At 33.4% G+C, this 27295-nt stretch overlaps 1 protein-coding gene across 1 annotated transcript; it reads right to left on the bottom strand.

Moving 5' to 3' along the window:
- Positions 1-1428: 1428 nt before the first annotated feature.
- Positions 1429-21345, bottom strand: LOC133327621 (tRNA dimethylallyltransferase-like; the record flags this gene model as incomplete). The annotated part of the gene is made up of 2 exons (XM_061536147.1): positions 21188-21345; positions 1429-1566 (listed from the first exon to the last, which is right to left on the bottom strand). Coding segments are annotated over exons 1-2 (258 nt in total), but the record flags the coding sequence as incomplete, so codon positions are not given.
- Between the last annotated feature and the right edge of the window lie 5950 nt (positions 21346-27295).

The following is a 27295-nucleotide window of genomic DNA, read 5'->3' as shown; positions in this document are numbered from 1 at the left end:
GTCAAGGACGACGCTTATAACTTCCGATGATGAGCAGATGATATTTCGATATTGATCAGATGGGCAGAAAACATTAGCCGAACATCACAAATTTGCAGTGGGGAAGGCAATATGAACAACACCGCTACGTTCACTGGTTTCTGGTTGGGAAATTGTCTATCCAAAGAGTCTATCTTATAAACGTCTCCAAACTACGGAAAATTCCGAAAAATGAGAAGATACTGTTATTTGAGGGCTATAATAATAATTGTAGCAAAATGCAGACCTCAAGCGTAAATATAGCGAGGGTTATCGTGATTTTAACAGATAGTCGTACATGGCTGCATCGGCATAGCATTTTATTTCGATCAGAATGTATGTAAATTATTGGCCCTTTGAATATTTCATGGCGTTGCAAGCGGAATGAAGGCTATACAAATCTACGACGATTTAATACGTTGAAAATAAAAAATCAAAACTGAAAAAAATCATATCTGAAAACATAACTCCTTAAAAATCCGCAAATTTTTTGTCCTTGAAAAAAACTGATACAGAAAATGAAAAAATCGACCCTTGAACAAATTCATTTTAAAAAAATATATATGTACTTTGTTTACAATTTAACAAGAACAGATTAACGAACGGACGGAAATGCATAAATCGATGCATATTCTCAAAAAGAACCATGGGACTATCTCGATTATTTTTGCCTGTTACAAACATCTGCACAAAGACATAATACCCTGTACCACAGTGTGGTGAAGGGTATAAAAACAACAGAGATGAATACTTATCAATTTGCTCATAATAAATGTGCAACACAAAAATTAAGTTAGGTAATTTTAATTGTGGCAATTGTCAGTTTGTAGACAACAGAATTGAAGGGTTACCATTACCCTCAGCGCTCTCACCTCAGCTCTCTCTCTCTCACACAAACTATGGAATTGGGGCAATTAAAATTGCCTAATGTAAACCACGAATAAGGAAAATAGTTTCCTTTACAAATCATGTTTTTGAAGTGTTTTAATGGTTCAGAACGCTAAATACTTGATAACGGTTAGGATTCGCGTCTAGGTTCCCTTAACCATGAGACAACGAAAATCTGATTTAAAAAGGAATATTTCTATAGTTAAGACAAAATACGAACATTTAATTTAATTCGCAGATGAAATTTCCCATCAGCTGCGACATAAATACGAAATGTTTCGCATAATGGTGGGTGTGTAGGTTCTTCCCTAGCTTTCCTTTTCATTGCAAAAATGTTCGATCATTAAGCTCGACTCGAAAGAGGAAACAAAAACTGACTTACACATTTTTTCATATATCAATACAAACAATCGATAGAATAATATGACTTGAAATACGCTGAAAAGATCGAAAACTCACTCAGTGTGTTGACTGGTACCTTGGTACCTTTTTTGTTTGTTTTTCATTTTTTGAAAAGGATACAATTGGCAATGCCTTGTTGCGGAAGTGCACCACAGTAAATGGCTCGGCGGGCGAAGCTACATCCAATAGATGATGTTTAGCACGGGATTGTTCTTCTTTGGTAGCTTTGGCCGTAGCAATGTCCAAATTAGCATAAACCTGGAAATGAAAATAGAAACGAGTTAAAAATGTAACACAAATATGTAAGTATGAGTGTGTTGTTGCTGCTACATTACAATATGACCAGACAGTGTTAATTGATTGATGATGGCGTTGTGTGTAACCCGTGTGTAAATATAGAGTAAACAACATTCATGTGATAATAGTCGATTACATGGAGAAAAATATTATATATTTAAACTTAAAGTATTATAATCAGGAACCATTGGAGTAATAAGATTTGGTAATTTCTGAAAAACCAACGGACCAATAATCCTATGAGGAATAATTTTAAAGAATCCCAAATTCATAAGAGTGTATTTCAAAAGAATATTTTCAAGATTAAGGATGGATTTTTGACGGATAATTTTTCAAGGATATTCTGACCTATAGGCATACATTTTTAACGTCGATTTTTCAAGGTCTTTTTTGAATATAAGCGATTTTAAAAGTAGATTTTTAGAGGCTATTTAAGATAATTTTTTTAAGAACCTTTAGACCTTTAATAATGGCGGATTTTTATAGAATATTTTTTTAAAGAGCAGCTGACCAACAAGAATAGATTTTCAGGCACTATCTGATCAAGAGGCGTAGATTTATAAAGTAGATTTTTTGGATGACCATAAGACCAATAAGCCTAGATTTTTAAATTAGATTTTCAAGGACAATTAGAAGTAATTTTTTTCTGACATATAAGCGTGGATTTTAAAAGTAGATTTTTTCTGAGACCGTCTGGCCTATAAGCGTGGATTTTTAAAGTAGATTTTATCAGAGACGCGTGGCTTTTAAAGTAGATTTTTTCACAGACCATTTGGCCTGTAAGCGTGGATTTTTAAAGTAGATTTTTTCAGAGATCATCTGGCCTATATGCTTGGATTTTTAAAGTAGATATTTTAGAGACCACCTGACCAATAAGCGTGGATTTTTGAAGTAGATTTTTTGTGGGCCTTTAGACAAATAAGCGTGGATTTTTAAAGTAGATTTTGTTAGGACCCTTAGCCCAATAAGCGTGGATTTTTAAAGTAGATTTTGTTAGGACCCTTAGCCCAATAAGCGTGGATTTTTAAAGTAGATTTTGTTAGGACCCTTAGACCAATAAGCGTGGATTTTTAAAGTACATTTTGTTAGGACCCTTAGACCAATAAGCGTGGATTTTTAAAGTAGATTTTGTTAAGACCCTTACACCAATAAGCGTGGATTTTTAAAGTAGATTTTGTTAGGAACCATAGACCAATAAGCGTGGATTTTTAAAGTAGATTTTGTTAGGACCCTTAGACCAATAAGCGTGGATTTTTAAAGTAGATTTTGTTAGGACCCTTAGACCAATAAGCGTGGATTTTTAAAGTAGATTTTGTTAGGACCCTTAGACCAATAAGCGTGGATTTTTAAAGTAGATTTTGTTAGGACCCTTAGACCAATAAGCGTGGATTTTTAAAGTAGATTTTGTTAGGATCCTTAGACCAATAAGCGTGGATTTTTAAAGTAGATTTTGTTAGGACCCTTAGACCAATAAGCGTGGATTTTTAAAGTAGATTTTGTTAGGACCCTTAGACCAATAAGCGTGGATTTTTAAAGTAGATTTTGTTAAGACCCTTACACCAATAAGCGTGGATTTTTAATAAGTTAGTGGATTTTTAAAGTAGATTTTGTTAGGACCCTTAGACCAATAAGCGTGGATTTTTAAAGTAGATTTTGTTAGGATCCTTAGACCAATAAGCGTGGATTTTTAAAGTAGATTTTGTTAGGACCCTTAGACCAATAAGCGTGGATTTTTAAAGTAGATTTTGTTAGGACCCTTAGACCAATAAGCGTGGATTTTTAAAGTAGATTTTGTTAAGACCCTTACACCAATAAGCGTGGATTTTTAAAGTAGATTTTGTTAGGAACCATAGACCAATAAGCGTGGATTTTTAAAGTAGATTTTGTTAGGACCCTTAGACCAATAAGCGTGGATTTTTAAAGTAGATTTTGTTAGGACCCTTAGACAAATAAGCGTGGATTTTTAAAGTAGATTTTGTTAGGACCCTTAGACCAATAAGCGTGGATTTTTAAAGTAGATTTTGTTAAGACCCTTACACCAATAAGCGTGGATTTTTAAAGTAGATTTTGTTAGGAACCATAGACCAATAAGCGTGGATTTTTAAAGTAGATTTTGTTAGGACCCTTAGACCAATAAGCGTGGATTTTTAAAGTTGATTTTGTTAGGACCCTTAGACCAATAAGCGTGGATTTTTAAAGTAGATTTTGTTAGGACCCTTAGACCAATAAGCGTGGATTTTTAAAGTAGATTTTGTTAGGACCCTTAGACCAATAAGCGTGGATTTTTAAAGTAGATTTTGTTAGGATCCTTAGACCAATAAGCGTGGATTTTTAAAGTAGATTTTGTTAGGACCCTTAGACCAATAAGCGTGGATTTTTAAAGTAGATTTTGTTAGGACCCTTAGACCAATAAGCGTGGATTTTTAAAGTAGATTTTGTTAGGACCCTTAGACCAATAAGCGTGGATTTTTAAAGTAGATTTTGTTAGGACCCTTAGACCAATAAGCGTGGATTTTTAAAGTAGATTTTGTTAGGACCCTTAGACCAATAAGCGTGGATTTTTAAAGTAGATTTTGTTAGGACCCTTAGACCAATAAGCGTGGATTTTTAAAGTAGATTTTGTTAGGACCCTTAGACCAATAAGCGTGGATTTTTAAAGTAGATTTTTTTTTGAGGACCGTTGACCAATAAGCGTGGATTTTTAAAGTAGATTTTGTTAGGACCCTTAGACCAATAAGCGTGGATTTTTAAAGTAGATTTTGTTAGGACCCTTAGACCAATAAGCGTGGATTTTTAAAGTAGATTTTTTTTTGAGGACCGTTGACCAATAAGCGTGGATTTGTAAAGTAGATTTTTTCAGATACCATCTAACCTATAAGCGTAGATTTTTAAAGTCGATTTTCAGAACCATCTGACCTATAAGCATAGATTTTTTCAGAGACCATCTGATATTTAAGCGTGGGTTTTTAAAGTAGATTTTTTCAGGCACCATCTGACCTTTAAGCGTGCATTTTTAAAGCAGATTTTTTCAGATACCATCTGACCTATAAACGTGGATTTTTATAAGTAGATTTTTCAGGGATCATCTGACCAATAAGCGTGAATTTTTAAAGTAGATTTTTTCAGAGACCATCTGACCTATAAGCGTGAATTTTTAAAGTAAATTTTTTCAGAGACCATCTGACCTATAAGTGCATATTTTTAAAGAATATTTTTTCACAGACTATCTGGCCTATAAGCGTGGATTTTTAAAGTAGAGTTTTTCAGAGAAATCTGACCAATAAGCGTGAATTTTTATAAGTAGATTTTTCAGAGATCATCTGACCAATAAGCGTGGATTTTTAAAGTACACTTTTTTCAGAGACTATCTGACCTATAAGCGTGGATTTTTAAAGTAGATTTTTTTCAGAGACTATCTGACCTATAAGCGTTCATTTGTAAAATAGACTTTTTTCAGAGACTATCTGACCTATAAGCGTGGATTTTTAAAGTAGATTTTTTCAGAGACTATTTGACCTATAAGCGTTCATTTGTAAAGTAGATTTTTTTCAGAGACTATCTGACCTATATGCGTGGATTTTTAGAAACTATTTTTTAAAGGACCACCAGATCAAAAATCGTGTATTATATATCCATATCTCTCTACAATCCTTCCCCTTTGAAAATATTCCATTCCAACTACAACATTTCTTTGAGTGCACTTTCAAATCATATATTCGAAATTCTTTCATAATAATACCAAGAAAAAAACCACAACCACCATAACACTATGATCATGGATTTCAGTTTAGGCTAGTTCCTCTTTCACTCCCCTCCACCACCAGCTATCCATTGTTAATTTACAAAAAGATCTTAATAATTTAATTAGCATATCATTGCTGATTTGAAAAGGTGATGAGTTTGATGACGTTGATGATAATGCTGGTGATGGTGGTGGTGTGGTGTGGTCTGGTGCTGATGGTGGCTTGTGTTGTGGTCCATTGTTTAAAACCTAATCTGCGGCTACCTTACTACATTCCTCTAACCCGATCACCGTTTGTCTGACAAACTGTCCGACGAGCTGTCTAGTTATTAGTTACACACATCATCGCCGCCACACAGCAAAAGGTTCAACGACTTTGAAATTCTTGGTAAACGGAAAGTCAACGATTGAACTAGTATCGCCTGAACTAAAGCAGATCACGAGCGAAGTCAACAGCATAATAGAGCACGAAGAAACAGAAACAGGTTGTTCGTTAAGTAGACGTTAATGTCAACCGAAAAAACATTAATATTTCATTAAATTATACATTTTTTGAATATTTTAAACATAAACATTGATTTGCATGTTTGAATATTCATCAGCGGCATTGGAATTGGACAAATTATGTTATGATTTTTTTTTTTTGTTTGGGGGTTTTCGTTTTTGTGACAAACACTTTCAATGTTTGGATTTTTTTTTTGTCACGAGCAGGTCGTTTTTGAAAAGTGTGTTGTAGAAATTTGATATCTCACGGTACGAGTACGTTTGAAGATAGTCCCGGTTTTCAATTAAAAATATGAAACACAAATCTTCGATTGTTCCTAAAAATAGGTAGATATAAAGGTGACCTTATGTAGGCCCACTATAGCACCACTGGTCCAAGAAACTTAAATTTTTAAAGTAGATATTTTTCAAGGACAACAAAGCCAATCTCTTCAAGCACCACTGGGCCAAAAAACATGGAATTTTGAAGAATATTTTTTAGAGAACCTATGGGCCTATAGGCGTAGGTTTTAAACACACATTTTTTGAGGACCACTGTGTTAATGAGCGTTGATTTTAAGGTAATTCTTCGGGACTTTATAGAGTCTCCGAACCAGCAAGGAAAGTTCAAAAGTCGGGGTAGTACAAAATGAAAAAATCGCTAATCTAAATATGAACCGTTTTTAATAAAACTTCGTATACATCAAAATGGATCTATTTCAATAGGTGTTTCTATCGCAAAAATATTGGATGTTTGGTGCACCATTTAGATAAAATCGGACGAAAATATATATGGGAGCTATATCTAAATCTAACCACAATACTTCGTATAGATCAATACGGACCTATTTCAATACGCTGTAGAAATGTTGTTTAAATCGGACAAATATTGCGTGTTTGGTGCACCAAAAATAGGACGAAATTATATATGGGAACTATATCTAAATCTGAACCAATTTTTTGGGCGTAAATCGGATCATAAATACGATCTGTAATTTGTTCACAAGAATACTTTGACAGACGGACATGCATAAATCAATTCAGAAAGTGATTCTATGGATATTCTCAAAAGGAACCAAATGTCTATCTCGTTTCCTTTTGCCTGTTAAAAACATATGTGGTGGAGGGTATAATAAACACCTGTCTATAACCCCTTCCGATGCTCTTCAGCAGATGAACGACTTTTTCAGCTCGTTTATTTTAGGAAATCCAAAATCTTAAATAATTTATTCTGCATTGCCAATTATTTCACAAATTGATTATCGCTTTATAGTGCTTCCATTCAAAAGAATAATAATTTCTATTCAACAACCTGTTCGACTAATTTCAATCATTTGGCAAAAATTGAAAACTAAATCCGATCATTAGGTTAATTTTGGATTAGATTTAATGGGGCGTGTACAAGCTATTAAAATCTATAGCAAGCAATAATTAACCAAAGAAAAACAAAGATTTTGCATTCCGGTTTTGATTATATTTTTAACGCATTCACAAATGCAACAAAATCCGCAAATGGCATAGAGATTAGCATTCAAAAATTGAATTATGAATTTTAATAATTTGTATAGATTTTTAGATTTTGCTTAACGATCGTCTACTGCTTTTAGACATTTTGTCTGATGGAGCTAAGGAAGGGAATAATTGAAATTGAATAAATGAAATAAAATAATATATACATTTTTATTATCTGAAAATCCGGTTTAAAATTTAGAAATCCGGGTCTGCCTCCCACAAATAAATATTATTAAAATATTTGGCATCGTGAGATCTATTTGTGGTAAATATTTTAAACGAATCCGACAGTTCTTCATGATCTACAATTTATTCGAAATTTAATAGTGATCCTAGATATTGGGTTGTGTCAAGGGCTTTCATCCCCATACGGAATTTTCCAACCCACACACAGCTAAGATGTTTTTATCGGGTACTTTATCCACTTAAAATTCCCCCTTTTCAAGAATTTTGATCATTTTCGAATTATAATTTCTTGAAATTCTTGTATTTTAGGTATATAGTATCTTCGGCAGTATTACAGCAAATCCTAAATTAAAGTATGATTTTAACCCTAAAATGAGTTTTTGATTTTTGTGTTTAGGCTGATTTTTGAGATTTAGTCTATTCTAAGACTTATAGTAAAACTTTATGGCGAAAATTTCTGTAGAATATCCTGCGCAGCTTTAACCCCGCTTTGTATGAGTTTTCAATCACTTGTGGAAAAGAGGACCGAAAAGACCCCTTCAATGTTGCATACCAAAATGTTCCTCCATATTTTACCAGTAATATACCTAAAATGGATTTCTAGAAATCATAATTCAAAAATTATCAAAATTCTTGAAAAGGGGGAATATTGACCCCTTTTTTGGTTAGCTCTCGACGTAAACTTTCAAAACGCCGACACATGTGTTTTCCTTTTCCCTGTAATTATTAAAAAATACAATTTGTCGCACAGTGTTTGTAAGGCTCAACCGCGAACAAATTTGCTGTGAGAAGCCCTAAAAATGAAAGAGTCCGGCCTCAGTATTGCAAGGAAACTGCGCAACATGATGGTGGGTCAAAATGGTATTAGGCTGTTTTTCTTTTTATGAAGTTCGATCTATTTACGAGAATTGTGCATATATTGGTAACAGGCAAAAGGCAACGAGATAGACACATGGTTCCTTTTGAGAATATGCATAGAATCACTTTCTGAGTCGATTTATGCATGTCCGTCCGTCCGCCTGTCTGTCTGTCCACGTTAAATTGTAAACAAAGTACATGATCCGATTTGGATGAAATTTGGCACAGCTCATCTGTTTGGCCCAAAGATGAATCCTATTGAAATTGGGAAAAATCGGTTCTGATTTAGATATAGCTTCCATATATATGGTGCACCAAAGTCCCTATACAATTTGCACGAAATTTGGTATAGCGTAGTGAATTGAGCCTGTAGTGATGTGTGCCAAGTTTCGTAAAAATCGGTTCAGATTTTGACATAGCTCCCATATATATTTTCGTCCGAGTTAAGGTAAATGGTGTACCAAAGTCCCTATATATCATACGATCTGCACGAAATTTGGCATAGCGTACTCAATTAATTATTAGTGGGGAATGTATGGCATTGTCCGCCGAGGGGTAAGGCAGGGAAGACTATAGTTTCGGATCTCGCCACTGATCCTCATCAGTTCCCTTAGTTTTTTGTTGGGATATTCTCCCCAGAAGCTATTAATAGCTTCTTTACAAAAAACCTTTCAAACCCAAATGTCTCTTGTGACAATTCGAAGTTCTTACGTTACCAGCGATACGACCCCAATGAGAAGTTCGTTTCGTTGGCGCCTGACTTCGTGGTCAACAAGGCATTTACAGACAACTACAATACATTTCCCACTGCTATGTGTCGTCACTTTGTGACGAATGCACATAACGTTGTTGTTGCTATTGCTAGTTAAAGCAATAAACCAAACAGTATGACCGTGCCTCGTCTACAACTTCAGTAGTGTTGGCGGGTTATTTGGGATACCATTTGTATTTTGTTTTTGCAAAATAGTCAGGCTTAATCCCAGTTTGTTGTTTTTATAAAAAACAACTATTTATTAGTGGGGAATGTATGGCATTGTCCGCCGAGGGGTAAGGCAGGGAAGACTATAGTTTCGGATCTCGCCACTGATCCTCATCAGTTCCCTTAGTTTTTTGTTGGGATATTCTCCCCAGAATAGACTGGGATTAAGCCTGACTATTTTGCAAAAACAAAATACAAATGGTATCCCAAATAACCCGCCAACACTACTGTACTCAATTAAGTTTAGAATGATGTGTGTTAAGTTTCCAGAAAATCGGTTCAGATTTAGATATAGCTCCCTTATATATTTCGTCCGATTTAATGTAAATGGTGCACCAAAGTCCCTATATATCTTTGGATTTGCACGAAATTTGACACAGCGTACTGAATAAAGTCTAGTATAATGTGCGTTAAGTTTCGTGGAAATCGGTTTAGATTTCGATATAGCTCCCATATATATTTTCGTCCGATTTGACAGAAATGGTGCACCAAAGTCCCTATATATCTTTTGTTTAGCACGAAATTTGTCATAGCGTACCGTTTCGTGCAAATCGGTTCAGATTTAGATATAGCTCTCATATATATTTTCGTCCGATTTAATGGTAAATGGTACACCACGATGTGTGTAAGGTTTCGTGAAAATCGGCTCAGATTTAGATATAGCTCACATATACATTTTGGTTCTATTTAAAAGCCTTTGTATACTTTTCGATTTGCACCAAATTGGGCATATCGTACTGAATTAAGTGTAGAATGATGTGTGCTAAGTGCGGTGAGAATCGGTTCAGATTTATATATAGCTCCCATATATATTTTCGTACGATTTAATAGAAATGGTGCACTAAAGTCCCTATATATCCACGAAAGTTGGCATAGGGAATTTCGTTAAAATCGGTTCAGATTTTGTTCCCATATATAGTTCGTCCGATTTTAGCTAAATGGAGCACCAAGGTCCCTATATATCCTTCGATTTGCACAATTTGTTTTTTAATTGGTACAGATGCTGACACAGCTTCCATATTTAAATAAAATCGATATACATAAATTTCTCCTATTGTACGCAAACGACTCTAAACTTGCCCGAATGAAATGAAATTTAGAATAGGTTCCAGAAAAATCACATATTCAAGTTTGTTCAATTTCATATCAATGTTCTTTCGAAAAGGCGGAGTCTGTTAGGAGACATATGTAGAATATACCCAAAGTGGTGAAGGGTATCATATAGTCGGCCCAGTCGGACTTTTCAACTTTCGTTACTGGTTTTATTATAATGAAATTGGAATATAAAAACTCAGATTTAGCAATTTTTTATACCCTTCACCACACTGTGGTATAGGGTATTATGTCTTTGTGCATATGTTTGTAACAGGCAAAAATAATCGAGATAGACCCATGGTTCCTTTTGAGAATATGCATAGAATCACTTTCTGAGTCGATTTATGCATGTCCGTCCGTCCGTCCGTCTGCCCGTCTGTCCGTCTGTAGATGTTAAATTGTAAACAAAGTACAGGTCGCATTTATGATCCGAATTGGATGAAACTTGGCACAGCTCATTTGTTTGGCCCAAGGACGAACCCTATTGAAATTGGAAAAAATCGGTTCAGATTTAGATATAGCTCCCATATATATTTTCGTCCGATTTAATGTAAACGGTCCCTATATATCTTTCGATTTCCACGAAAATTGGCACAGCGTAATGAATTAGGTCTAGAATGATGTGTGTAAAATTTCATAAAAATCGGTTCAGATTTAGATATAGCTCCCATATATATCTTCGTCCGATTTAAGGTTAATTGTGTACCAAAGCCCCTATATATCTTTCGATTTGCACGAAATTTGGCACAGCGTAATGAATTAGGTCTAGAATGATGTGTGTAAAATTTCATAAAAATCGGTTCAGATTTAGATATAGCTCCCATATATATCTTCGTCCGATTTAAGGTAAATTGTGTACCAATGTCCCTATATATATTTCGAGTTGCACGAAATTTGGCACAGCGTAATGAATAAGGTCTAGAATGATGTGTGCAAAGTTTCGTGAAAATCGGTTCAGATTTAGATATAGCTCCCATATATATCTTCGTCCGATTTAAGGTAAATTGTGTACCAAAGTCCCTATATATATTTCGAGTTGCACGAAATTTGGCACAGCGTAATGAATAAGGTCTAGAATGATGTATGCCAAGTTTCGTGAAAATCAGTTCAGATTTAGATATAGCTCACATATATATATATAGCTCCCATATATATAGCTTCGCCCGATTTTAGGTAAATATTCCACTAAAGTCCCTGGAAATCTTTTGGTATAGGTGCACCAAAGTCCCTATATATCTTTCGATTTGCACGAATTTTGGTATAGGGTACGTTGGTCAGCTAAGTACTTCGCTTTGTTACAAGAAACATTTGGGTTTGAAAGGTTTTTTGTATAGAAGCAATAGCTTCTGGGGAGAATATCCCACCAAAAAATAAGGGAACTTATGAGTATCAGTGGCGTGATCCGAAACTATAGTCTTCCCTGCCTTACCCCTCGACAATCAATGCCATACATTCCCCACTAATAGATAGTTTTTTTTTTATAAAAACAAAATACAAATGGTATCCCAAATAAACCGCCAACACTACTGAAGTACTGAATTAAGTCTAAAATGATGTTGCTAAGCTGCGTGAAAAGATCCATAGCAAGGCCAAATGACACAACGTACTGAAGTAATATAAATTAGTCTCTGGCAATTTTCCCTGAAATCGGTTCAGATATAGATATATAACAAAATCGCGTCGTCTGTTGGGATACATATGTAGAATATACCCAAAGTGGTGAAGGGTATCATATAGTCGGCCCAGCCCGACTTTACTACTTTCCTTACTGGTTTTTTAATTATCAAATGATACAGTTGCATTAATTATATATATATATATATATATACTTAATAAAATACCTGTAGTGTTTATTAATAATAAAAAATATACATATATCACAAAATCTAAATTCATTCGTTATTTCATTTCGAATTAACAATTAAATAATTCTCGTATATCAGTTGTTTGGTCAGTTTGTTAATTTACTGTCAAACAGTTTTCTTTATGTTAGCTTTCTAGCTTGTTTGTCTAATAAAACAAAACTTCCTGTCCCATAAATTTTCAAAGAAAAAAATATAGATATGTATTAATTGAAAACCATAGATGCCAAAAAAAAAACTCCCGCAGATAACACACGACAAATGCCGACAGATAGAGGGTAGCAGAGAACCATCATTTGGAATTTATTGCCCAAAAAAAATGAATGCAAAATCACAATCCGTTTCAACTTCTCGCATTTTTGTTGCTGTTCTCGTTGTTGGCGTTTTCTAAAATTTACGATACTAACGATTAATTTCAATAATTAATCGATCTTCTGCTTTAATATCTTGATAAATTCGCATAAATGTATATTTTGTTGCTGTTTTTTGCATATTTGTTTTAATTTGTCCAAATTTTAATGGAATTAGTCTTTCTCATGTTTGAATGTTTGATATTGCGGCAAAAAATGTCGGTGTGATTTAGCTGTTTGTGAATAAAGCTGGTAATCTTTAACGAAATCAGCAGAGAAATCATGGGCATAAAAAGTGTTCAACCGATACAAATAAACTAACAAGTGAATACTAATGGGTCTCATTTTAGTTGAAAAATATTATTAAAAAAAGAAAACTCTCGCCCCCAAGTCCAGCATTTATTAAAAAAATTATTAAAATATCCACGCAAAAATCTCAGACATTTTACAAATACAAAGAAGGGAACGGAATAGGCCAACTATATAATAAACTTTACTTACACAAAGAGGTGCTCCATAGTATTTTCTTTCTAATTATATTCCCCATATAGGGATACAAAATCTTACCGATCGGTCAGACGTAGAGCGTCAAATACATTCGGAAATCTATGCAACATTTCATATCAATTAAGCAGACTTAAGAACTTGTACCATTTATATGAAATCGGACGAAATTATATATGACAACTTTGACACACGTCTTTAGGTATACTGCAGAATAACCTGCGTTGAAATTATACAAATTAATTTCTGGCGCCATTTAGATGAAATCGGTCGAAATTATATATTGGAGTTATATCTAAATACATTTTATCAAAATATAGCACACCTCATTATACTCTACACAACTAGGTTGTAAGGGTATTATAGCTTTGTGCGACCCCAAGAATTTGTAAGGCCGCGAAATATTGGCCGAAAAAATGATTTCGCTGTTTTTTGTTTGGTGCATTCAGTTGTGAGTTACAGGGTGTTAAAAATAGAAGTGAACAAAGAGAAAATTCGATACATTTTACAGTTTTTCTTTGACAAAGGCGAAAATGCAAGCCAAGCGGTTAAAATTGTGAATGATGTTTTTGGTTCCGATGCTGTAAGAGCCAATTACGTGCAATTTTGTAGATTTCGTTCAGGAATTTTTGATCTTAAATATGTATCTCGCGCAGTTAGGCCGGTCGTCGAAAATGTCGATAAAATCGGAGAAATCATGGAAGTTGACCGGTATCGCACAGTAGTTAAATATAATAATGAAAAAGTATTATGTTCGGCCGGGCCAAACTTTGGATACCTATACCGACATTTATAAAAACGCATTATGTAAACCATAATACAAGTTTAAGAAATTTTTAATGGATAAATATATCCTCAGCCGTATGGCTAATGAGGGTGTAAAAACTTTAACACGGTGAAAATGTGCCTCATCGAAATATTGGTTTTAGACCTCATGTTTCTATGGACCAAATCCGTTTCAGAAAATTTAGATTTCATCCAAACTTTGCCATCTTATTATTTCTTCCGAAGATGGGGAATATGGGTCCACTCCTTCTGGAACCACCACACAGGGAATAGATCTAAATACGGCTATAGTTCATTATCGAACCTTACGTTCTAATTTTTATCTCGCTATTCTCTGCAGGTAAAATGATTACAACAGAGTCATAGAACCAAACTCAAAACGCGGAACAAATCAGATAACTATTTTAAGCGTATAAGTGAAAAAGCGTTATGTTCGGCCGGGCCGAACTTTGGATACCCTCAACCATAGATATACTGACAAATACTTGAAATGAAAATATAGGGAACATACCAAAAAGTGGACCTATACCGACATTTCTACAAACCGATTATGTAACCCTTATGGCTAATTAGGGAGTATACACTTTGACATGCTGAAATAGTGCCTCATCGAAATAATGGTTCTTTGGACCAAAACCGTTTCAGAAAATTTTGATTTTATTCCATCTTACTATTTGTTCCGAACTTAGTTCAAGTCCGAATTTAGGGAATATCGATCCACACCTTCTGGTACCTCCCACACAGGGGCTACGGCTATACCTAAATGCGGGCTATATTTCATATATAGTTCATTATCTCATGTTCTAGTTCTAGTTTTTTTTTACCTCGATATAACAGAGTCTTAGAACCAAACCAAAAACGCGGACAAATCAGATAACTATTTTAATATAAAAAGGGTGTTATATGGGGACTACCGCAAAAAGGGGGCGACTATTAATAATTTTTGGTAGGGAGGAAAGATTTGGTACCTATTAAGAACCTAAAATACTAAATTACAGCCAATTTGGTGGAAAAATACGATCAAAACCCCCAAAATACAGAAAATTAAGGGGTATCGTTATATGGGGGCTACCAGAAAAAGTTGACCTATATATATATATATTTATATATAATATTTAGTGGAGACATTTAGTACCCAATAAGAACCCAATGTAGCAAATTTCAGCGAATTCGGTTGTAAAACGCCTCCAAGAACCCCAAAATACCGACAATTTGGGGGTACCGTTATATGGGGGCTACCAGAAAAAGTGAGGTTTTGTAATTATTAAGAACTTAAAATACTAAATTACAGCTAATTCGGCGGAAAAATACAATCAAAAACCCCAAAATACTGCAAATTAGGAGGTATCTTTATATGGGGGCTACCAGAAAAAGTGGATCTATATTTATAATTTTTTTGTGGAGACATTTAGTACTTAATGTAGCAAATTTCAGCGAATTCGATTGAAAAACGCGCTCAAGAATGGGAGGTATGCCTAAACGTTGATCGATAAAGCCATCTTTGAACTGCCTGCAGACAAATGACGACTCTATGCAACATTTTGGCGATCTATCTCAATTCGTTTAGACGCTAGAGTGATTACAATAGACAGACGGACAGACATACAAAATAATGTTTTTCTGTGCTCAAAACATTTGCAACTTCTTTTATAGTTATAAAACTCTCGAATTATTACCATAGACAAGGGAAAGAAGAAAGTGTATTACGTTGTTTATTGCACTGCAGTTCTGCAGTGGCAAATGTTTTGAGCAGTACGATTTTTACAATATTGGCTCAATCACACAAACATTGTGACTTGGATGAACTATTATGGAATCGGACAAACCTATATAAATCTGAACTGATTTCTTCTATCAATAGGGTTCGTCCTTGGGCCAAGTAAGTGGCCTATGCCAAATTTTATTTCATTCGTATCATAAATGCGACCCGAACAGCGATTCGTCCTATTCATATAAAACAAGATATGTTATATCAATATAATAATTTAATATGCCGAATTTCTAAATCTACCTCAAATATAGAGAACTCTACAGAAATATTTGGAATATGTAGTACCTTATGATTTTTTATTAGCATTCACTAATTAAAACAAAACTGCAAATGTTGAAGAATTAATTATTTGTTCATTAATTTTCGTCTTGCCACTAAAAGTTTAAACAACTGGATAAGATATAATCGGGCATAATCATAATCTTTGATAGATTTAGTTTAATTTATGTTGAAAACTGGAAACCACCTGTTAACACACGTTTGGTTTCTTATTTCTAAAATATTCAAATAATTTAAAATGTTTTCGTTTTTTTTTTCAAACGAACAAGTGATCACAGACCAGACCAACCTAGGCTAGCAACCGAGCACACACCAAAAAATTTCGTTATTTTACAACCGAAAGAAAAGACATAAAATTTGCATAAATTCCAATTCACAGTGTCGTGTATAACAGCTACATAAAAAAACAGAAAACATTTTGTTTGATCTTGCCTTTGAATTTTTTTGGTTTTAACAATTCAAATACTATGGCTTCTGCTTCTTTTTCGTCTTGGCGACTACTTCCCATCGCCTCCACTAACATTTGTAGGCATTGGGGCCTGGCAAAACATACCAAAACCAGACCTGTTCCCTGCCCGATATCAAATTTTTGGAGGAAACAATAACGACACGATCTGAACGAAAAAAAAACCTGTTGCTATTCCAGCAGCGGCTGTTTAAATATTTTTTCAGTCACTAACAATAACATTTTTATTTCGTTTTATTTAAAATAAGACGGCGACGATGAAGAAGAAGTAGACTTTAGTCGGATGTTTAGCAAATTGAAGTCAGCTAGAACTGTATAAACATTAAATTAATAATATATACATACATATGTATATATTGCTTGTTAATAATGTGTAGAATAATTTCTATCGTATATAATAAAGAATAGATTTATTCAAGTTTCTTTATTATCGCTGACAAATCTATGTGATCTAAATAGTTTGTTATATTTCGGAGAATATATAAGATAATTTGGAAATTTTCCATATATCATTTGAAAGTAGCGTACGATTATGTAGGCATTGATATATTTTTATTGGTTGTTATTATTTTAATAATTAAGATTTGCTTTTTTACTATTATTATTAATATTTCAATACATATTTGATTGATGCTCCTTGCATGGAGGCAACAAGGTTAGTGCAAAAGTTCGACGAACAATTTCTGAATCTGTTTCCACATTTCGTCGAAGGTACTTTATATCTCTTTTGTTAATGAGAAATCATACCAACAGTCTTGGTTGAATGCTGATTCGATTCTAATTTTATTATTTAAAACTGTTTAGTGATGTGCATTGAGAGCTTCATATCGAAAACGCCATTGCCTAATGTGCCCCGATGTCGAAAGTGCCCCAGTCTCCCCATACATTTATTTACTTTGCAATTTTAGTTGCTTTGGGTTTGACCACCAGTGTATATGATTAATTGTATTAAATAATGTGTAAGACCTTCTAAATATAGGCCCGAAGGCAAAATATCGTCGAAATGAATCGAACATGTGTTCCATATTTTTTAATTAAGTTACAGGACAATTCGTAAAGGAATTTTAAATGGAAGTGAGGTATAGTCCAAAAAATATTTTTTAGAAAAAAAAATAGTACTCACCCTGTTAATGCCCTACACTATACAGGGTGTTAAGTACTTCTACATTTAGTTGTAACATAAAAAAGGAAACAATAAATAACAACAAAATTTTATCCAATGACGAACTCTATTCAATGTGGTAAAACTCGGTTAAAATTATGATATCTCAATATTAGATCAATGTTCGTCAGTTGGAGACGGAGTTTTGCAAATTGACCCTGAATTAGACATATTTGCGACGGAATCGATTCAGATTTCGATATTGCTTCCATATCATTATTTTGCCTATCCAGTATACGAAATATCCGACTCTGATGAAATTTTCTCAACTCTATATTTTCGTCCCATTTCAGGCAAAGTTATTTGGTTATTAACTAGGAATACAGAATGCTAAATTTCAACCACTTTGGAGCGAAAACCTTTAAAATGCCGAAAACGAGTGGGGTTCTTCTTCTCTACATTGGGGCTATGTCAAAGATGTATCTAGATTTTAGGTAATGAAAACGGAATTTTAAATGGCAAAGACTTTGGTGGATCAATGCGTCCCCATTGGAGACTATGTCCCAATTTGCACTTATACCTAATATTTTCCTTTGAAAAATATGGATAAAACTTTCAAAAATAATAAAAATCTAATTGTTTTCTGCAAAGATACATTTCAGAAAAAAAACTAGAACCCTAAAGATCGATAAAGGATCCATTAAAGAATAAACCTTGTGCTTTCCCAAATGACGTGTCATGTGGATGTTTTGGATTACAGATATGGACATAGAACCCTATAAATACATGGAACATATATATATTCCCCATTTAGTGGCCAAAAGAAAAAAAAACAAAACAGACAAAGAACAGTAAGGAAGGTAGTAAAGTCGGGAATATAATGGAACCAACTAACATCAATCCGAACATATGTCATTCTGCAACCTATGCTAAGGTTAATTTCATTCGGGCAGATTTAGAATCGTTTGCGTACAATGGAACAAATTTATGTAAATCGATTTAAAGCAAACTTGATAAACCCTATTTGGTATGCTGCACAATCAAGTCTGCGTCTGAACCAATTAAAAAAAATACGTTGTGCAAAATTTCGTGTCAATCGGACAAGCATAGGAATTTGGAGTACCATATACATTAAATCAGACGAAAATATATATTGAAGCTATATCTAAATCTAAACTGATTTTCAGGAAACTTAACACAAATCATCCTAGATTTTGTTCAGTTTGCTATGCAAAATTTCATCCAAATCGAAAGACTTGCTGCACCAAATAGAATCGATATCGGACTTTGCTGCCCCATTTACATTAACTCGGAGGAAAATATAAATGGGAGCTATATCTAAATCTGAACGATTTTCACGAAATCTGAACCGATTTCATGCTGGACATAATTCAGTAAGCTATGCCAAATTTCGTGGAAATCGAAAGATATATAGGATGTTAATGGTGCACCATTAACATTAAATCTGATGAAAATATATATGGGAGCTATATCTAAATCTGAACAGATTTAACAAAAATTCATGAACATCAATCGGTAGTAATTTTAATACTCTATGCTAAATTTTGTTCCATGAACATAAAATCGGACGAAACTATATATGGGAGCTATATTTAAATTTGAACCGATTCCAACAAAACTTCCTAACATCAATGTGGACCTAATTCAGTACTCTGTTTAAATTGTTGTCTTAATCAGGGCAATATTGGCAGCATGTTGCTCCACATACATAAAATCGGAGGAAGCTATATATATGAGCTATATCTAAACCTGAGCCGATTTTCTGCAATTTCAAAAGGGTTCGTCCTTGGGCCAAACAAGTGACATGTGTCAAATTTCATCCAAATCGGATCATAAATGTGACCTGCACTTTGTTCAAAAAAATACATAGTCGGACGGACATGCATAAATCGACTCAGAAAGTAATTCAATGCATATTCTCAAAAGAAACTATGGGTATAACTCGATTCCTTTTGTCTGTTACAAACATATGCACAAAGACATAATACCTTGTACCACAGGGTGGTGAAGGGTATAAATACCTACCTCTGGAAAATTTTCAGACAAATTTGATCGTTTTTACTAGAGTGCAGCAAAACTTTTGGATATAAAGACAACAATCGAATCGACAAAATTCAGGGACCGAAAATAATAGTTATTTTTTAAAATGCTAACAAAAAAATCTTCATGTTAGAGACATGGGACACCAATAGTGTCATATACCAATAGATTCGTATTGAGGAGCCCACTAAGGATATTGAGTGATCTTGAGAAAACACTCTCAGTTCCCATGTTAAGGATTATTTTTTAACGGAAAAAATAAATTTTTCTTGTTTGGATTTGTTTCGGCTTAAGGTTAAATAAAATTCAGTATTTTGTTTTCTGCTTTTTTATTTTTTATTCTCCAATATTTCGACTATCTTCGACAGTCATCTTCAGGGAAATAGTTATGAGAGAAGCTACAGGTTTGTTACACCGTCTATGCTAAACAGGAAAAAATAAACGTTGATTTTAAACTGTTAAAAATGATTTTTAATTTTTCCGTCAAAAGTAAAAGTCTTTTTGGGATTTTTATTTTTTCCGTCAAAATTGAAAGTCTTTTTGGGACTTTTATTTTTTCCGTCAAAAATAACAGTCTTTTTGGGATTTTTATTTTTTCCGTCAAAAATAAAAGTCTTTTTACGTAAAGAAGTTTATACAACTTGTAATCAGTTATAAAATTACAATTTATAAATCTCTGTCCTTATTACAATAAGTGTACACATGAGTAATCAAGATCAAAGGTAAAAAATATTTGTTATAAATATTTAAAAAATAGTCTAGTGTACCAAATCATGAATATTAATTAAAGAATCATTCCCCTGACTATTAGGTCAAAGGTTATATAACTGGTACCAAACTCTATATGTTTATTTACGTAAAAAGATTTTTATTTCCTGACGGAAAAATAAAAATCCCAAAAAGAGTTTTATTTTCTGACGGAAAAAATAAAAATCACAAAAAGACTTTAATTTTTGACGGAAAAAATTAATATCCCAAAAAGTCTTTTATTTTTGACGGAAAAAATAAAAATCATTTTTAAGAGTTCAAAATCAACGTTTATTTTTTCCGTTAAAAAATAAATAATTAAAGTGGATTTTTTTATTTAGGTCAGTTATTTTTTACCTGATTTGATATAAGTTATAACCGTTACGGTCCCTGACAAAATTACATGACATGCGTTTTCCAAAAAAAATTCAAAATTACCTATTTTTGCTGCGTTTCCAGTAATATTGGTGAAAAATGCAAACAAATGAACGGCAACTATATTTTCCATTTAATATCACAATAACACCCCTATATTAATACACTAAACTGCATATTTCCCTACATATATGTTATACACCAATTTGTATTACTATTGTACTATTTGAAATAACCCTTTAACACTCAACCCCTTACCAAATAAGCAAATATACCATTCCTCATAAAAATCGTCAAAATATCCCCAAAACACTTAAGTATACCACACTGTTGTCTTGTTTGTTTTGATTTTCTCGTTTCCTCTCACACTCTGTGCGAGCAACAGCCATGCACGTTTTCTCGATTTTGTTTTGTTACCACTTACTTGCATTGAATCGGCACTGATAATTTCGCCACCAAAACGTTCAGCCAATTCCAATGATAATTTCGTTTTACCGGTACCGGTAGAACCCAAAATAACAATTAATGGAACTTTGCGTAACATTATTTAATACAATTATTACAAAATTATTCACTATTTAATTCAAAATAATACAATATTTATTTATATTAACCACACGCGACGGACAACGCACTCAACCGAACTTAAAGAACGAAAGCAACTACAGAACATAAACAAAAAGAAGAAGACGACGACGGCTGTTTTGTTTACTCGTGTATGAGATGAGAGCGAGAGAGAATGCTATGGTGTGGCCATATGGGTTGTGAAGAAGAAGTTTATTATAAAAATTAATGGTTTTGCTTGGGGCCTGCTAGGCTGGTCACCTTAACGTGAGTACTTTGTGGGGGAAAATAGATATGAATGGAATAGAGTATTTATTTTTAGCGTTTTTTAAACGAATTAACGTATATTTACAAAGTTATTAAAAATTAAAACGAAACAAATAAAATAAGGCAATGAAATTAAAAATAAAAAACTGAATTGGCAATTGCTATGTTGTTCTTTTTTCAATGCATTCATTCATATTTCTTAAGAATAATAAAATACGTCGTTAAGTTTTTTACCCTCTGCTATGTCTCGGTATTCAAAATACCTAAAAACTTTTATATGGATGCTATATAAAAGTTTTTAGTTATTAGAGCCAATTTGGTTACAAACGTGCCTAAAATTTCCCAAGTTACCGAATATCAAGTTGTTTCGTTATATGGGGTCTATCCTGAAACGTGAGCAATATTGATAATTTTTGGTAGGAAAATGACACAAAATATCAATTAAGAATCTATTCGTTTGAAAACCGTGGAATAAATAAATAATATTTGTGGAGAGCATTTCTGACAAGTTCTTCAACCGAATTGCTATATTTTGATCAGAGACAGTAACGGTTATAAGTAATATCAAATCAGTTATAAAATAACAGTTATTTTGTAAACAAATCCGTTTTAATTATTTATTTTTTAACGGATTTTTAACTGTTAAATATGATTTATTATTTTTCCGTCCAAAATAAATAATCATTTCAGAAGTTTTATCTTTTCCCTCCGAAAATAACATAATTGTACGTAAATAAACACATAGAATTTGTTACCAGTTATATAACCTGCGACCTTATAGTCAAGGTATTATTATCTAACTAATATAATTTATTTCATACACTAAACTGTTCTAATACCCTCCATCATAGTGTCGAGGTTATATTAATTTTGAGTTTTCCGTTTGTAACACATCGAAATAAAAATTCCCGAACCTTTAAAGGGTATACATATGTATATTCTTGGTCATATCGGTCCACGTTTAGGCATGTCTACCATATAAGGGTAACCCCAAATTGTGAGGTTCTTGCGCATTTTTCAACCGAATTCTCTGAAATTATATTTATATTTTGGTTTTTTAATGGGTACCAAATTTTTCCACTAAAATATATATATATATATGTATATATATATATTGGTCAACTTTTTCTGGTAGCCCCATATAACGATACCTCCCAATTTTCAGAATTTTTGGGAGTTTAATGTGGACCACTATAAAAAAAGCGGGACCTTTTCATGAGGACGAGTTCGAAACATGGGCGCGTTTAATATGGAGGTAGGTATTCTATCCTCTGAAAACCCGATATGCGAAATTACAAGTGCTTCGGTTGAAGCAAGGACCTTCAAAATACCGCAAATGGGGCGGTACCCATTGTTACCCAATAGATTGAATCTTATCACAACCGATCCACAACATACCTTTAACTTACTGATCCTCATTACCCTCACATACTGGTCCACATTACCCGCCAAGTTATTTTTATTCGTAGTTTACAGTTTTTTTTAAATAGAATGCAATAACATTTTTATTGACAAATATATATAATGTTTGTCATGGAATATATTTAGCCAACATATCTAATGTTGTGAAAACAATTTGTTTTTATTTTTTACCGTTGTTACGCCCACAATATTAAAATAAAAGAAAATGGTGGTCCACATTACCCGAAGTTACTCTAACAAAAATTATTAATGTTTGTCCCCTTTTAGTGGTAGTTCCCATATAACCCCCTTTTTTATACCCTTCACCAATCTGTGGTACAGGGTATTGTGTCTTTGTGCATATGTTTGCAACAAGCAAAAGAAAACGAGATAGGTATATGGTTCCTTTTGAGAATATGCATAGAATCATTATTTACCCCAAGGAAAAATTGTTTCAGATTTAGATATAGCTCCCATATATAATTTCGTCCGATTTATGGCAAATATTGCACCAAAGTCCTTACACATCTTTCGATTTGGACGAAATTTGGCACAGAGTACTAAATTAAGTCTAGAATGATGTGTGTTAATTTTCGTGAAAATTGATTGAAATTTAGATATAGCTCACATATATATTTCCGTCCGATTTAAGGTAAATGGTGCACCAAAGTCCCCATATATCATTCGATTTGCACGAAATTTCGCACAGCGTATTGAATTAGGTCTAAAATGATGTGTGTTAAGTTTCGTGAAAATCCGTTTAAATTTAGATATAGCTCCTATATATATTTTCGTCCGATTTAATGTAAAAGGTGTACACAAAGTCTCTATATATCTTTCGATTTTCACCAAATTTGAATAAGCGTACTTGAATTAGGTCTAGAATGACGTGTATCAAGTTTCGTGAAAATCATTTTAGATTTAGATATAGCTCCCATATATCTTTTCTTCCGGTTTTAAGGTAAATTTTGCACTAAAGACCCAAAGTGTGACTGATTGGCACACAATTTTGTACAATGTACTTAAATGAGTATAACGTTATGTGTGTCAAGTTTTCTTGAAATCGATTCAAATTTACATATAGCTCCTATATATATTTTTGTCCGATTTTAAGTAAATGGTACACTAAAGACCCATAGCTAGGCCGATTAAGTAAATGGTACACTAAAGACCCATAGCTAGGCCGATTGACACAAAGTACTGAAATAAATATAAATTAATACCGGGCAAGTTTCTTTGAAATCGGTATAGATTTACATATAGCATAGCTTCCATATATAATTTCGACATATTCATGCTAACAAAATTTAGCATAGGTTGCAGAATGGCATGTGTAGGGATTGATGTTAGTCGGTTTACATATAAAGATCACATTTTTAATTTTGTTCAATTTCATGTCAATGTTCCTTCGAAAAGGCGACGTCTGTTAAGATACATATGTAGAATATACCCAAAGGGGCGACTTTACAACCTCCTTACTGGTTTATATTAAAATAGTTAGCTGATTAGTTACGTGTGTAATTAGTTCCACATATCGCCGTACTCTAATATAGTATAGGCGATAGTCGTTACTCGAAATAGTCAGTTTTTACCCCACAAAGTATGTAATTCTAAGTGATGTAGCCATCGGTTGTAATGATTCCGCTCTCTAAGAGTATCTTGACAAAAAAAAAAAATCGGACCTAACAATGATACCTCCTGAAGGAAATAATTAAGACACAAAATTAAGTATTGGGTTCGAAATTGACATATATCGGTCATAAATTAGGCATAGCTCTCATATAATGATAACCCCAAATATTCGGCAATTCCTACACCATGTAATCAATATTGGCCCCCCTTTAGGCATAGCCTCATATGATTTTGTAATCTAAATTACACTAGTTTGAAAATTTTATACTCTACCATGCGTTATAAAATTCAGTCCACGTTTTTAGGATTAAAAATTGCTGAAATTTTTATTTGGTGTACAAAAATCGGTTTACATATATATATATATATATACATTCTAACTTCTTGTCAAAAAAACTTAGGACGAGCACATTGGACCCAGGGTCTCCGAGTTTTCATTCACTCGCAGTAGCTGGTAAATAATAAATAAATAATTGGTGTCTAAATATCCTTTAACCTAACCAAAATGATTCGTATGACCATTCAATATTTCCTTATTCCACGTTATAGTCGCTGAAAAGGGCGCTAGCTTCAGTCGATGTCTGAGAGATTTCAGTTTCATGGTGAACTTCACAAATTTTGGTGTACCTCTTAGAATGGACCGATCTTCGTCGATCTGAGGGAATAGACATCACAAGCCTAAATTTTCTTTGAAGTGCTTTATATTTTCTTCGAAGCGCCTAAATTTTCTTCGTAGTACTTTCGATTCGACGGTCGATTTTTTGGGGAACTAACATCAACCTCTGGCCTAATAATTTCTATGGAGTTGTCATTTGCGGATTGTCGTATTATATTCTAGGTTTATATTAAGAACTTCAAACATTTATTATCCATTATTAAAATACTCTTGCTTTTGGAATGAATGAATGAACAAATTCATGGGTATGTACGTGTATGTGTACATAATTATATGACGGTATTATTGTAAGCCATCCCAAATGAAAGGAATATATCACAATGGAAAGTTACTCAAAATTTGTTCAGAACATAGTTCAACTAACGCTTCCCCTTAGCTTTTCTATTTCTTTCTATTATTTAAACAATGGAATGTTAATTATTCGACAAAAAGCCCTTCACTAAAATTCATGTAAACTGATTTGGAATAAATTACCACGGTGAAGACGAAGAAGAGCCTTAGAAATTAAATAGAAATATGCATTTTCAAATTAAAAATCAACAAAAACCCATTTCAATGTATGAATTGTATAGAAAAATAAGAATTGGAACATCCAATAGATATGGGGTTACAATGGAAATAGCAACAGTTTGTTGTGACCCATAAATTTAGGTGTTGTACAAACAGTGAACATGAATAAGCATATTTTCTTTTCTATATATGTGTATATCTCAGGGGATATTTTTCTGTAAACAAAACACCCCAAAAACAGAATTCTTACAACACACAAAAAGGTCACATAGCAAAGATTTAAAATGAAAGAAACGAATGAAAAGAAAACGAAGCACCCTTTGCCACCATATTTACACTTGGGACTCACCATTCATTCACATTGGCTTTTTTGTTTGCCCGCTTGCCATCTGAAGCATTTGAAATCCTTTCTTTGAACATCTGTTGCGGAATATGCTAAACAAGAGAAATCAAGCCGGAGATCCTTTTGTATTACATTTTTCTATTATATTTTAGCTTGAGTTTCAATTTCTTTTCTGCCTATCATGCCTTTTGGCTGATACCTCCATACGGAAGTGATTTCATTACGAAGGTCTGATTGGGAAATGAATTGAGGCATTGTTGCTCCTAAATACTCAAAGGTGTCTTTGTATCCTATTTCGTCTTATTATTCAATTTATGTTTATTAAAAACGCATTTAACTATTTTTTGGGAATGGTTTTCACAATTTCCCGGAAGGAAGGAACGAATGACGGGGAAATACTATTTAAAAATTCTTATTTCGGATACGTCATCATTTTAGGTTGTAATATAATATGGAATATGTAAATGTTGGGAACAATGGAAAGGCATTCGAAAAGGGGTAATCTATTGAAGTATTCTATCCTTGGATGGCTTTTTGTCAGCAATTTAGTTTGCTGAAATTTGTGAATGGATAACCTACTTGTTCTAAAACACCAATACAATGGGTTGTTAGAAAAATTCCCAGGATCTCCTGAGGTAATTGTCTATAGAAAAATTGTGCTTCTTTTCCTGTAGAAAATGCTACCTCAACGTCCAGAGACTTCTTGTTCTATAGAAAAATCTTCATCAGGTTCCTCAAAAAGATATCCGATTTTATTTGCTATAGAAAAATCATAAGAGTTCATATTCTGTCGCAAAAATTATCAGTTCCCATGAAGCTTCCTTTTCTGTAGCACTGGTGGCACTTGAAGAAACTGGTAGTAAAGAAAGTAGTAAAATCGGACTGACCCTTCACCACTTTGGGTATATTTTACATATGTATCCTAACAGAAGGCGCCTTTTCGAAGGGACATTGACATGAAATTGAACGAACTCGAATATGTGATATTTATGTCTTTCTGGAACCTATGCTAAATTTCATTTCATTTGGGCAAGTTTAGAGTCGTTTGCATACAATGCGACAAATTTATGTAAATCGATTTAGAGCAAACTTGATACACGGTATTCCGTATGCTGAACTATTCAAAATTTAATCTCAAT

The sequence above is a fragment of the Musca vetustissima genome, unplaced genomic scaffold, assembly GCF_032173495.1.
Source record: "Musca vetustissima isolate MV318-11 ecotype Yass unplaced genomic scaffold, APGP_CSIRO_Mvet_v1 utg27979, whole genome shotgun sequence".
NCBI classification, from domain to species: Eukaryota; Metazoa; Arthropoda; class Insecta; order Diptera; family Muscidae; genus Musca; species Musca vetustissima.
The sequence above is the reverse complement of the archived record's forward strand: the minus strand, read 5'-3'. Positions and strand labels throughout refer to the sequence as shown.